The sequence below is a fragment of the Cnephaeus nilssonii genome (assembly GCF_951640355.1).
Source record: "Cnephaeus nilssonii genome assembly, chromosome: 8".
Lineage (NCBI taxonomy): Eukaryota > Metazoa > Chordata > Mammalia > Chiroptera > Vespertilionidae > Cnephaeus > Cnephaeus nilssonii.
In genome coordinates, this window is record NC_137079.1 from 39,795,168 (window position 1) to 39,809,484 (window position 14,317).

General features: G+C 45.6%; 1 protein-coding gene across 4 annotated transcripts in view; it reads right to left on the reverse strand.

The window, feature by feature from the left end:
- CLYBL (citramalyl-CoA lyase) overlaps positions 1-14,317 on the reverse strand; it is a 225,071-nt gene that overhangs the window by 95,001 nt on the left and 115,753 nt on the right. For all 4 annotated transcript variants that reach the window (XM_079779151.1, XM_079779149.1, XM_079779150.1 and 1 more), the window contains exon 2: positions 297-483. In XM_079779151.1, coding sequence (XP_079635277.1) covers positions 297-483 — 187 coding nt within the window. The remainder of the gene's footprint in view (positions 1-296; positions 484-14,317) is intronic.

A 14,317-nucleotide genomic window follows, 5' to 3' on the forward strand; every position in this document is an offset into this window, starting at 1 on the left:
AAAATAAGTCACTTATCCAAACTAGCAAATATCAGGGGCAAAAAGGATTGTGACTATTTCTTTTTACACACACATAGCTGAATGTCCTGAAGGACATGATTCTTCCTTTCTCTTGGAGAAAAGAGACGTACACATTCAGAACCCATACAAGGGCTGAGTCAAGAATAGATTAGTCATCAGCAAAAGGGGAGAGCAGTCGAATCTTTCCAAATAAGCGAGCCAATGTTCCCAGGAGAGCAGCACATTTCAATCCATTTGTTTTTCCCATCCTTAGCAAAAAAAAATTACGCCATTACCTTTTTGTTCATGGCCACGCCATCCTCACAGTCGAGCACCGCACAATCTACATTCAGGGATGGAATCTTCTTTATTTTCTTTTCATCATTTCCAGGTACATAGAGCACTGCCCTCCGGGGAATATACTTGTGACTGGATGAGGAACTATAGCCAAGCCTGGGCACATCGGCCGCCAGAGAAGCTTTCCTGCAGGAGACATGATTGGGATTAGTCCAGAATAGAGTTTATTTACAAATTTTTGAAAAACCTCACTTTAATTCAAAATTAGAATAAAAAACATGGATACCCTGTTTTAATTATGGCAGGACACAATCACACATAACAAGTAGGAAAACAATAACAGAAATAACCAAGAAACAATATGTCATTTGGGCTGAGGTTTACTAGTATATAACACTGTTTAGTGGCACAATTTTCTGAGAAAAGGAGAGTGTACTTATTTCTTCTTGGGAAAACACTTTCAGTATTAGTATGCTGTCCAGATATCCGTGGAGAAAAAGGAAAGACATATTTATATCCAAAAGTTCCTAAATAACAACACTATCTACAATTACATGAAAATAAAAAAAATAGAATATAAACTATGTAAGCCTGAGTCTTTTCTAGCAGACAAATAAATGATTCAAGTTCAATTTTAACAACAAAGGATAGTTGGCCACTTCTTGAGTAGAAAGGACAGTTAATGAGAAAAGGCCATTACTAGCTCTGTAATTGCAGGCAATTTAATTACTAGAAACTTCAGAGTCTTCATTTATAAAAATACTCATTTTGCAGGATGTGAAGAGGATTAAGAAAGAGGAACTAATGCACATGAAGCACTTAGCGAGAGCCTGGCAGATATTAGCTCCTTGATGTGTGGTGGGCGTAGCAAGAGTAGTAGCAGCTGCTGTTGTTCTTAATGGAGAAACTCTAGCTGTCAATAGCCCCCGCCCGCTCCTAGACACTGCGCTCTCCTTCCTTTTCCTACTGTGCTCAGCCTGGCCTCCTGAGGAAATAAGAGGAGTTGGCTAGAAGCTCCGATGGCTCACTGTAGCCCTTACCCCACCCCTCCCCTTCCTAGCTTGATCCTGGGAAAACCAAGTTTTTATTCCATAATCCTACATAATAAAAGCCTAATATGCAAATCGACTGACCGTTGGAACAACTGGCGGAACGACTGGCAGAACGACCGGTCGCTATGACGCGCACTGACCACCAGGGGGCAGCTCCTCCATAGGGGGAGCACCGCTCAGCCAGAAGCCGGGTTCACAGCTGGCGAGCACAGCGGTGGTGGTGGGAGCCTCTCTCACCTCCGCGGCAGCACTAAGAAGCAGTGAGCAGGCAGGCGGTAAGGAAGGAGGGGTCCCGGACTGTGAGAGGGTGCAGACCGAGCTGAGGGACTCTCCTTCACCTCACCCCAGTGCACAAATTTTGGGCACTGGGCCTCTAGTCCTCTCTAATAAAATGGTAATATGCAAATTAACCATCACTCCGCTACATAAGCCACGCCCACCAGCCAAGCCAAGCCCACCGGCCAATCAGGGCGAGTATGCAAATTAACCCCAATCCAAGATGGCTACAGCCACAGAGAGCAAGGTTTCCCAGGTAACAGAGGAAGCCAAGCTTTCCATAGCCGTTGCAGGCCTAAGCCTCCACTCAAGCTACAAAGTTTCAATTATAGAAGGTAAACAAATTCAAACAAATGGCGGCAGAATGGAGCTTGAGAGAGCAGGCCAGGGTTGCTGGCGGCAACAGGGGAAGCAAAGCTTTCCACACACCCTGGCCGGGCTCACCCGCTTAAGGCTACAAAGTTTCAATTGTAGAAGGTGAATTAACTGCCACAGAAATGGCTGCCGCCCCCGAGGTATCAGCAGGCTTGGCTCCACTCCAGGCTACAAAGTTTCAATTGTAGAAGGAAAATAAATTCCAGATACCAGGGCCTCCTCTTGGGTCGCCAGGGTGCGTGGCTGGCCTGCAAACCACCACAGGCCCCTCGCTCAGGCCACCCCACGCCCCAAGGGAACCCCACCCTTATCTGTGACACCCTTCAGGGCAAACCAGCTGGCCCCCACCCATGCACCAGGCCTCTATCCTATCTAATACAAGAGTAATATACAGATTGATCATCACTGCAACACACAATATAGCTGCCCCCATGTGGTCAAAGATCCTGCCCCCATGTGGACACAAGATGGCCACCACAAGATGGCCAGCAGGAGAGGGCAGTTGGGAGGCACCCGGCCTGCAAGGGAGGGCAGTTGAGAGGGACCAAGTTTGCAAGGGAGGGCAGTTGGAGGTGATCAACCCTGCAGGAGAGGGCAGTTAGGGGTGACCAGGCCGGCAGAGGAGGGAAGTTGGGGGCAAACAGGCTGGCAGGGGAGCAGTTAAGCATCAACCAGGCTGGCAGCGGAGTGGTTAGGGGGTGATCAGGCTGGCAGGCAGAAGCGGTTAGGGGCAATCAGGAAGGCAGGCAGGCAAGCAGTTGGGAGCCAGCAGTCCTGGATTGTGAGAGGGATGTCCGACTGCCCGTTTAGGCCCTAAACGGGCAGTCGGACATCCCTCCAGGAGTCCCAGATTGGAGAGGGTACAGGCTGGGCTGAGGGACAACCCCCCACCGTGCACGAATTTCGTGCACCGGGCTTCTAGTATATGATAAAGGAAGGTGAAATCAGCTTTCAGAATCAGGATAGGACCAGTTACATAATTTGAAGTGCCCAGTGTAAAATCAAAATGTGGAGCCCCTTGTTCAAAATCTATTCGGAATTTCAAGATGGGGATAGAAGAACATCAAACTAAGCATCGGACTCTTCTAAGCCCAGTCACACATCAGGAAGCCGGCCTTGCCCACACAGACAGAGCTGAATGCCATGAAGACTCCAGGTAGAGAGAGGGTAAAGCCCCAGCGAACTGGTAATGCCCTGTTTACTCTCCTGGGTAACCAATAGCATCCTATCCAAAACCAGGTCAGCTTGACTCTTCACCAAAGCTCTATTTGGTAGTTACCTAAGTTAATGCCATCAACTACTTTGACTGGTTGTAACATTTTGCCATGATTAGTGTGCCTTCCGATGATGTATCTCAAGAAAAACCCTATCTCTCTAGGGCCTACAGATGCTGTGTGGACCCCTCACTCCTCCTTGCTGCCAACCCTCATAAACTCTAAAATTCGAGTCTGTGTCTTATTTTTTCACAAATAAGCATTGTGCTATGTAAGGTTTGGTGAGATATAGATGGATTTTTAAAGTGTACATGTTTTAGAAGACATTTTTTTAAAATTTCTTTATTGATTAAGGTATCACATATTTGTCCTCATCCCCCCATTCCCATCCCACACCCCTCCCCACACATGCCCCCACCCCCCTGTTGTCCTTAACCGCTGGTTAGGCTCATATGCTTGCACACAGAAGACATTTTAATTAATATAAAATATTGGTCTGCTAATTGAAGAATGCCTGAAATATCTGTCATCATTTTGCACTGATTGAAAATATCTGATTTATCTTTTTTAAAGGGGAGGAAATATAATGATGTAGCAGCAACAATCACATTTCACTTATCATTCACACTGGAAAGCACAATTTTCAATATACATTTCCTTAAAAATAGCAAAAATGCTATTAAAATAAATGAAAGTTTTATTTCCAGGAAATGCTTGGTGGAAAGTCACTTCTCATCAGGATTTGTGGTAACCACATGTGTAACAACTGTTGGGGAGCACACGAGACTTGGTTGGAAAGTTGTAAGGAGAACATTCTGAGCAAAGGAAAGTATGTGGAAGGCCGCCTGCCCTGTTTATCGGAATTCCGACTTAGGGGAGACTTAGGGAAGTGTTGAAGGCGGCGCCCCTAATTATTCCCTGACCTTTCCAAACAAGTCTGTGCACGTGTAGACCCCGGGGTGTTTACTGGAATCCTTATGCTTCATCTTTTGGGTGTCCTTGCTTAAAGGACATTACAAACACATGTGTCCTCCCAATATTACTTACCCTATTGATTGTATCTAAAAGATAAACTTTATCTCAAACAGCTATTACAATAAAAGGCTAATGAGGCAAGCAATTGAGGGTGCTTGGTCCCTTAAGCCAGGCAACCCCTTAGCTCTCTCTTTCACAGTGAAACTGTGTTGGAGTAATCTGTTAGTTCATTGGTTGTTCAGGGGCTGCTGGTCAGCCCCAGCAAACAACCAATGTGAGGATCAGAGCAGCTGTTGTGTAAAGAGGGTCCTTCCTCACCTTTCCTTTCCACATGTCTGACAGCTTGAATGCCTGGACATCTCTGTCCCAGCCGCAACTGACCTTCACTTCGAGAACACTGAGATTTCCTCCGTGTGAAATAGCTGCTCAGCATCATTTTGGGTCCAGCCACTATGATCTCCAAACTCATTGAATCTCAGATCCTGAGCCACCCAGACACGGCTGACATGTCATCTCTGGTATAACAAGTCAGACCACTGTCACATGCTAAGGACTAGGGCAAATCATTCCTAGGACATTTATATGATGTATGATTTTTAAAACAGATGACCATTAAAACAAATATTCTGCTACTGTTAAAAATGTTTCTGGTTTAAGAATAGCCCTAGCTAGTTTGGCTCAGTGGATGGAGCGTTGGTCTGTAGACTGAAGGGTCCCAGGTTCGATTCCCGACAAGGGCATATGCCTGGATTGTGGGATCAGTCCTCGGTCGGGGGTGTGCAGGAGGCAGTCGATCAGTGATTCTCTCATCATCGATGTTTCTGTATCTCTCTCCCTTTCCCTTCCTTTCTGAAATCAATAAAAATATATTTTAAAAAATTAAAAAATACAACAACAAAATGTTTCTGGTTTCCCAAAGTCTGCTGAAATCATGAAAATAATGTTTTGCTCATCTCTTCCCCTGCTCAAAACCTGTCAACAACTACCCATTACCTCCCCGATGAAGTTCAGTCTCAGCTGATATTCCTTTCCTCAGTTTATATCCCACTATTCCCATGAAGTAACTATCCACCCAAGGAAAATAAGATTGTGATGTCTCCACAATATGACATGTTCATTGTTTCCACTGTACCTTTGCTTCTGATGGAAAAGTTTTCCCTCTCAGTTTATTTGAACCTTATGGATCCTTCAAGCTCAGTTCAAGGTCCCCATGATCCCTAAACCTTTCTTGACTATTCATCTTTAAACTCTCTTATCTTTAAACTCACTTGTCATAACCAAAGCAGAACCAGCAAAGGATTGGTTCTGCTATCAAGACTGAAGTTAATCAAGGCAGCACAAGCTTTCTGGAGAGCCAACTGATGACACCAATGAGGAGACTTTAAAAAAGAGAAAGATTTTAAAAGGTCCCGCTTCTTGACACAGTAACTTCAAATACTTTGACCTAAATTCTTTTGTGAATTGCTATAGACTGAATTTTTGTGCCTCTCCCTCCAAATTCATATGTTGAAACCTAATCCCCAATGGGATGGTATCAGGATATGGGGCCTTTGGGAGGTGATTAAATCATGAGGGTGAAGCCCTCATAAATAGGATTAGTGCCCTTATAGAGGAGACCACAGATTGTTTCCTCGCCCCTTACACCATGTGAGGACATAGCAAAAAGGTCTCAAATGGCAGCATAATGTAGTGGTAAGTGTTTGGATGAATTACATGACATTGCTGATTTCTAACAATTTTTGACCTGCAAAAAACGGTAACTTTATATAGTTCAACCCAATATTGTGATTGGCAGTCAGAAGATGGGATGAGAAGCAAGCCACTCTCAGTGTCAATGACCTCTTCAGTGAGAAGCAACAAAATACCTACCTTGTACAGGGGAGAGCTCAGCACAGCAGTAAAGCAGCATGCACACGTAGCTGCTATGATTATCTGACACCTGTCACCCATGCCCAACACTAGTCAGTATAGCCCTGCATCAGGAATCCTGTCTCCAGCACCTTAATGAGATCATAAGCTCTCTGAGGGAAGGGTGGTCTTACATCTCCCCAGCACTGCTCAGCACAGGGTTCCACATATAAGAGGCATACAATTCCTGTCACCTTGCTACCTAACCAAAACCAGCTCTCCCCAGAAGTGGGTGCATACGACTGACCTGCAACCACACTATCCTATTCTTCTTGTGCAACAGTCAAGTTTTAATGGTGATTACAGGTAGAAGGCAATTTTCATTCCCTCTCTCCTTTGCCATCATGGAACCTTCAATCCAACCCATGGCCTGTTGCTTCTTCTCCTATATTTATCCCCTCCTTCTCTACAGTTTACATCCCATTTAGGATCTCACTAACCTTTACCTAGATGACTACAGAAGCCTCTTTTTTATCCTCACTGCCTCCATTTTGTTATTACATATGTTCATTCATTCATTCAGTCAGTCAGTCAGTCATCCATTCATTCTATGAGCACTTACTCAGTAAGCATCCACTGAGCGACCTGCACTAGCACACGTGGCAGGTACCTTTGTACAAATTGGGAAAAGGTGCCCTTGTGCCTTCCAGCCGGTAACATACTGCTCCTGAGGCAGCATGCTTTGGTGAGTGGAGATGAGCTGAAACTCGGCCCCTACTCATGTCCCTTTGTAGGTGCCCCACCCCACACAATTGTACACAGTGGCCCTGACCCACACTGTGCTGAGCACCGTGGGGAAGCAGCATAAAAGAAACAGGATATGCCCAGAAGGTCCAGGGAGGAACATGCAAAGGATGGCCTGCAAGCCAGGTCAGGAAGGCTAAAGACCATACATGATGAAGCATGAGGGGAAAAGAGACCAAAGGTGGCAAAACTGGAATAATAATAAGAAGAAAGGTGTAGAGAGGGTCAGGCTTCAGGTTCTGTTGCAGACTCTGAGGTCCAGGAGGGGCTGTCACTGGGCAACCCCTCCTCCACGTGCTGCTGGTGAGCCTTCTCCTTCCCCCATGCCCGGCTGCATTAAAATCTGTTCCCTACTTGAGTGTGTTCAGCACTGACTACTGTGTATGAACACAACTGCAGTAGGCGACAAGATCTAACTTATTTTATGTTATCTTACATATTTTGAGTCAACATGTAAATATATTCAAACAATATGCAAAACAGGGGCTTAAGATGAGTTGGAAAAAAAAATCTGGTCACCTTATGGTGAGTTCTCTCCACAGAGGGGACCTTTTTCAGACAAGACATCCCTCAGCAGGCCCGGGAGGTTCTTCTGGCTGGCGGGGGCCCCTTCTTCCTCTCTCTGATGCCACTTATTGACCACTTACAGAAACAGAGGCAGAGCTAGTCCCCGGTGCTGCAGGGGCTCCCTACCTGGGAATCTACATAACCATCACCTGGGGAGCTTTTAAAAACTGGGGTTCAATTCTGGACCCCACCCACTGCAATCAAATTCCATCCACTGGTAACAGGGCCCAGGCTCTGTGCTCTTGTTTTGTTTTGGAGCTCTCTAGGTCCTTGCCACTCAAGAGAGGTGGTCTGCAGCAGCATCACTGGTCTCTTACCTGTTCTGTGAGCATCTCCCATCTCTCACAGGAGCAGCTCCTCTCCCTGGGAGCTTGTCAGAAATGCAGAATCTGAGGCCCCGCCCCAGCCCCACTGAATCAGAACCTGCACATTAACAACTCCCCAGGGGATGCTTATCACATCAAAGCTTGAGAAACTCAAACTTGGGGGCGAATTGCAATCACTTGGGGAGTTTTCTAATATGCTGACCCTAAAGCCCCCACCTAAGGAAGTGTGATGGCATTAGTCAGGGGTGAGGCCTAGGCTCTGGGACTTCTAAAATCTCCCTGATGATTATGATGCGTAGCCAAGTTGGAGGACCACGCTAGATGATTCCAGCGTGCAGCCATTGCCCTAATGCACCAAAGTCTGCTCCCACAAAAAAGACTCTGAAGTGAGTCATGTGCTACCCATATATGTACACATAGAAGGCTGTGACAGTAGTAAGATCACAACTGAAAAATTCAGCAAACATGAAAAATGTCCATGTTTAAAGAAAAGTCTTTCTGATGAAAAAAATTAACACTCAAACTGCTAACAATATTGGAAATAGCAGTAATAACCACCTATGCTAGTGTCCATTTGAGCATCTACAACTTAGATGTGACTTCTACACTCAAGTTAGAGGTTTATTTACTAAGCTGAGAGGTAGTACAGGGGTCTCTACTTTGGCTGCACATTATAATCACTTGGGGCCGTGGTCGGCAAACTGTGGCTCGCGAGCCACATGCGGCTCTTTGGCCCCTTGAGTGTGGCTCTTCCACAAAATACCACAGCCTGGCGAGTCTATTTTGAAGAAGTGGCGTTAGAAGAAGTTTAAGTTTAAAAAATTTGGCTCTCAAAAGAAATTTCAATCGTTTTACTGTTGATATTTGGCTCTGTTGACTAATGAGTTTGCCGACCACTGACTTGGGGAACTTAGAAAAGAAAAACAATCCAGGCCACACCCAAACCAATTAAACCTGAGCCTTGTGGTGATCCCAGGCCTTGGTGTTTCTCTAACGCTCTGGGGAGACCCTGAAGTGCACCCAAGGATGAGAACCTCCGACCAGGGTCTGCAAGTACAGCAAGTGTTTTATTAATCCTAGACAGGGCTTGGGTGGTGGGTCATTAACAGTTGCTGAATGTAATCCTACCAGATTTAGGCAGGGGAGTTGGGTGCTAATCAGCGACTGGGAAAAGATATTTTCAGAGGAGTGGTAGTTTCCTCACTCGGAAATCATGGTGCTCTGTTCCCCCACCCATTGAATCAGTAGCCATCACTGCAAAGATTTGGGGTAGTAAACACCAAGAAATCCATGCTGCGCTTAGAATCTCAAATTAGAGTTTTATATCAATTCCACAGTGAGATCATAAACATGCCTTTTTAACAGGGAAGGAAGTCTAATTTCCAACGTTTGATGGCCTTAACCTAGAGTTCCCAGGAGCCAAGTGAGCAAGGGTGGGGGACGAGAAGTAAAGGAAGTCTCTGCCATTGTCAGGGCCCAGGCCCTTTGGAAGTTGAGAGAAGCTCCGAGGGGGACAGTGGGTGTGATGAGACTGGGGGAGGGTTCTGTCAGGCCCATTCCCATCCCAGGAACCTGCAGGTAGCAAAGGTGGGTAGAGAAGTGACAAAACTCAAGGTAAGCTGAGGGCACAGCTGAGAGCAAAAACTGACTGTGCCAACTTCCCATTTCAAACGTCATGGGGCAGTGGATTGAGTAGACACAGCAACACAAAGGGCTAGAGCAGGAGGTTCCTACTCCCCCAGGATGTGTGAGAAATCCAGAAGTTTCTACTGGCCCTTTGCCTGTGCTGCAGGAGTGACGCCATGCCATGTCAGAGGATGCAGGTGGACAGCCAGGACGGGGGCACTGAGAGTCTCCATCCTAAGCAGCACCTGTGAGAGTAGGGCCTCCAGCAAAGCCTGCAGACAAACCCTGTGCATCACCTACATCCACGGGACACCCAGGGACAGACCACATGAGGCCAACGACCATTAGAATTGCACCAGAGAACAGAAGCCAAGGGCCATTGAGAGGTGACTTACTCTTCATCACATTAGGAAGAGAAGGCTGCCAGAAGGCATTACGTAGGCTCCCCTGGACCCCCTGCCACCCAGAAAGAAGTCCTGAAATTGAATATTGACCATGTTTATGAGAAAGAAACTCTAGCCCGGCTGCCGAGGTTCAGTGGTTGAGTGTCGACCTATGAACCAGGAGTTCAGGTTTCGATTCCCAGTCAGGGCACATGCCCAGGTTGCGGGTTCAGTTCCCAGTGTGGGGTGTGCAGGAGACAGCCAATCAATGATTCCCTCTCATCATTGATGTTTCTATCTCTCTCTCCCTTTCCCTTCCTCTCTGAAACCAATAAAAAATTTTTTCTTTTAAAGAAAGAAACTCTAAACCAGAAGAAACAGTCATTTGAATAGTCAAACTTATAGGAATAATGCTGTCATGAACACTGATGTACAAATATCTGTTTGAGTCTCTGCTTTCAATGCCTTGGATATATCCCCAGAAGTGGAATTGATAATTCTATTTGATCGATTATATGTTCATTCTATATTAAATTTTTGAAGAACCATCATACTGCTTTCCACAGTGGCCATATCATTTAAGAATAATCCCTTATGTATCCTTGATCTTTAAAAATTGCCTCCACAAATTCTAATAAATTTTGATGAATTCTCATTTGTCTATAAACATAAGAAATAATAAGAAGAAAACATATACAGCATCATTTTAAAATAATACATCAATACATTTCCATTTAAGATACCATACAGAAATGATATGGCCCTTTAAATTATTTTAAGAAGATTGACTCTAAGATCGGATAAAGGTTGAAAGTAAAACTTTTTTACAAAAAATTTTGCACAGATCCACGGCTGTGTGACAGATTCCTGGCAGACTCCTCTACTGGGTCTGTCTTTTCAATCCTTTGAGGGGGTTGGAGGAACGTAGCCTCTTCTAAGGTTATATAGTGGGGAAAACTGAGTTCTGAGCTTGCAGGACAATCTGATGTTTACGGAAGACTCTGTGCAACTAGAGTGAAGATTAGAGCCCATTCACTGGTCCTGCCCTCTCCCCTCTCCCTCCTTCCCTCCCACAACCCCCCCCCCCCCGCCCCAGAGACAGTAAACTTCACCAACAAATTTCAACCATGCTATGACTATTAATAACTCGGTATTTATGCCAGCATCTATAATAATTGAGGCTTACTTATGTCCTCACTTTACTAAGTTCCCAAGCGCCCAGAGAGATTCCTTCCCTATTTCAAAAAAACTGTTTCCGTTACTATGACAACAGTGCACAGAGAAATGGGGAGCTTTCCTCAGGCATGAGGGCAAAACAACAGCGACTTGTCCTCTCATTGGCAGAACAGGGCCCTCGGGAGATTAACATGTGGCACAAATGCAAATAAGCACGCATCCCACTTCAGAAAAGCCAGAAAGATCTTCTCAGGGCAAACTCTCTCCTGAAGCAATTACATCACACCTTACCCAAGTGCTCTCTTTTGTACTGAAACGAAGAAATCGTCTTTAGTGTCTAGAGTGGACACACACAGAATAGCAGTTGTGGTCCACCGTGGGTTTGCTGCTATGGAAGGACCCAGGCCACTGTGGGGTGCCAGGTACAAGGAGGGGCGTTGGTGAGGGAATTCCAGGAAAAGAGGTAGGTGTCAGATAAGGGACAGATTTGGCAGGAGTAGAGAAAAAAGCAGAATCCTATTTCTTCCCAGTTTGGTAAAGTTTGTTTCTCACTGTTTCAGCGCAGATCTCTGCCTCCTCAGACATTCAGAACACCAGGAACAAAGCGAGTGACCCCAGTGAGAGTGGTCTTCCTTCACACAGGATGTGAAAGAAAGCAAACACACATCTTGTCAAAATTTAAAGTCACTCATTATGCTCAGTGAAATAAGCCAGACACAAAGGACAAATACTGTATGATTCCACCTATAGGAGGTACCTAGAGCAGTCAATTTCAAGAGACCAGAATTTCAAGAGAACAGGGTGGGAGAATAGGGAGGTTTGGGAATATGGGAATTCTGGAGATGGTGGTGAAAGTTGCACAACAATGAGAATGTACTTACTGCCACTGAACGGTACACTTTAAAACAGTTAAAATGGGCCCTCACCTGTTTGGCTCAATGGATGGAGCATTGGCCTACGGTCTTGAGTTTGATTCTGGTCAAGGGCACATACCTCGGTTGTAGGCGGGAGGCACCCAATCGATGTGTCTCTCACACCAATGTTCTCTCTTTCTGTCTCTCCCCCTCCCTTCCACTCTCTCTAAAAATCAATGGAAAAATATCCTGGGGTGAGGATTAACAACAACAAAACACCACAGTTACAATGGTAAATTGTGTATCATGTATATTTTACTACAATGAAAAAAATTAAAATTATGAAATCACTTTCCCTTGTTATATCCATGCTGGGTATTGATCAAATTCAGTATCAATCAGCAGCCAATTAATACTGAGTTTACCATGAGCTGGCCCTTGCTCAGTAAGGGCCATGGGAGTGTAAACATGGACAGAAAGCTGTGTGACCAGCAGACCCGCACTGCCGCCCAGGATTCAGTCCGCTTGGTATGGCCACATAAGCCTAGTTCTCCAGGTAGGCACACCGTGTGTGAGTGTGGTAAATCCCAGGAACAGGGAAACCCTCATACAACTGTGTGAGCATTAATGGATCCCAGAAAAGAAGGCAAGTTTTCCATGAAAATAGAGATCCACATTCATATCCCATATGGCTTAGACTTTTTTAAAGAATAGTTTATTGCCGAAACCGGTTTGGCTCAGTGGGTAGAGTGTCGGCCTGCGGACTCAAGGGTCCCAGGTTCGATTCCGGTCAAGGGCATGTACATTCCCAGTAGGGGGTGTGCAGGAGGGAGCTGATCGATGTTTCTAACTCTCTATCCCTCTCTCTTCCTCTCTGTAAAAAATCAATAAAATATATTTTTTAAAAAAAAGAATAGTTTATTGATTTTTAAAGAGAAAGGAAGAGAGAAACATCAATGTGATTGGCCACCTCCTGCATGCCCCCACGGGGGACTGAGCCCACACCCTGGGCAAGTGCCCCAATCATGAATCGAACTGGCAACTTTGTGGTGCACAGGATGTCGCCCAGCCAACTGAGCCACACTGGTCAGGACTAGACTTTATTAATAAATGTGGCGGTGTCACCATTCAGGGTCACTCCACCCTTTGGCACCTGGGTGCCTGGTAGCTTCTCTGACAGCAAACACTTCCGTCTCTGAAAGAAAGATGAAGGGAAGGGAAGAATTCTACACAAGCTAAGACTACATCAGCCCAGCAGACAATAAGGAGGGGAGGGTAGGGAGGGGATATCTGAGAGGAGGTGAGGGAGAGAGAGAATGAGGAAAAGGAAAGGAGGGAGGGGAAAGGGATGGGTCCTGGAGGTAAAGTTGGGGTGGATAAGAAAGTGGGAGGGAAGAGAGGAAGGTGGAGGTGAAGGCAAATAAGGGAGAAAAGGCAGCGGGGACTGGGGGGAGAGGAGCTTTGTTTTTCCGAAGAGCTAAAAACAAAGCCCCCTGTTTAGTGTTGTAGAGAGGATAACAATGGAGCATGTGCCTGTTGGTGGGTATTCGCCGTAATCCCACTTTCTCACTCCACTTTTGGTGAGAGAAGGAGGAGCAGAGGGTTTATCTAAACGGAACACTGGAGGGGTTTTTCCTTGGAGTGACACTGAGGTCAAGAGGGAAAGCGGCCCTCCTTCATTGAACACGGTGAAGCACACAATGCGATTAGCATCTCTTCTGTTTCTGGGCTGCTTCAACCCGGGACCTCTGGAAACACAAAGGAGTCCGGAGATGTTGTTCATTAATAGTTAACTGTTGAAGCCCCTGAGAACTTGGTCCAGGAATGATGCTCAAGACCCTCTACTCAGAGAGATTTGATAGATGGATTTCCAACTGCAATCCCAGTGTCGGGGACTTTGAGAGATAGCACCTGTCAAGCACAGAGCATGGCGCTTTCATACATTGTAACTAAAACCTAAAGAACATGCCCTCTTACTCCCCTTTGCCTCTGTAGAGAGAGGATTTGGGTGTTTTTGTTGTTGTTGTTTTGTTTGTTTGTTTTGTTAATCCTCATCCAAGGATATTTTTCCATTGATATTTTAGGGAGAATGGGAGAGAGAGGGAAAGACAGAGAGAAACATTAATGTCAGAGAAACACATAGATTGGTTGCCTCCTGCATGAGCCCTGACCAGGGCCTGAGCCAAGAGGAGCCTGCACCTAAGGTATGTGCCCTTGACTGGAATCAAACCTGGGACCCTTCGTCCGCAGACAGATGCTCTATCGATTGACCCAAACCGGCTAGGGCTGATTTGGTATTTTTGATCATGAAATGCCAGGAATAGAGCATACTTGTTCCAGTCCTGGCCAAAGGTTAACATTCAGAGCACAGCCTTCTGTTTAGATTGCTCATTGTTGGCATTCCCGCCAGAAAAGGTTGATTCTAAAACCAGTCGCAGAAAAGATAGTATTTAGTAGTTGCTGTATTAAAATAGCCAGTGGAGGGTATAGGAAACATGATTACCATAGCACTGCCAGAAAGTTTCACAAAGAAGGCCATTCACT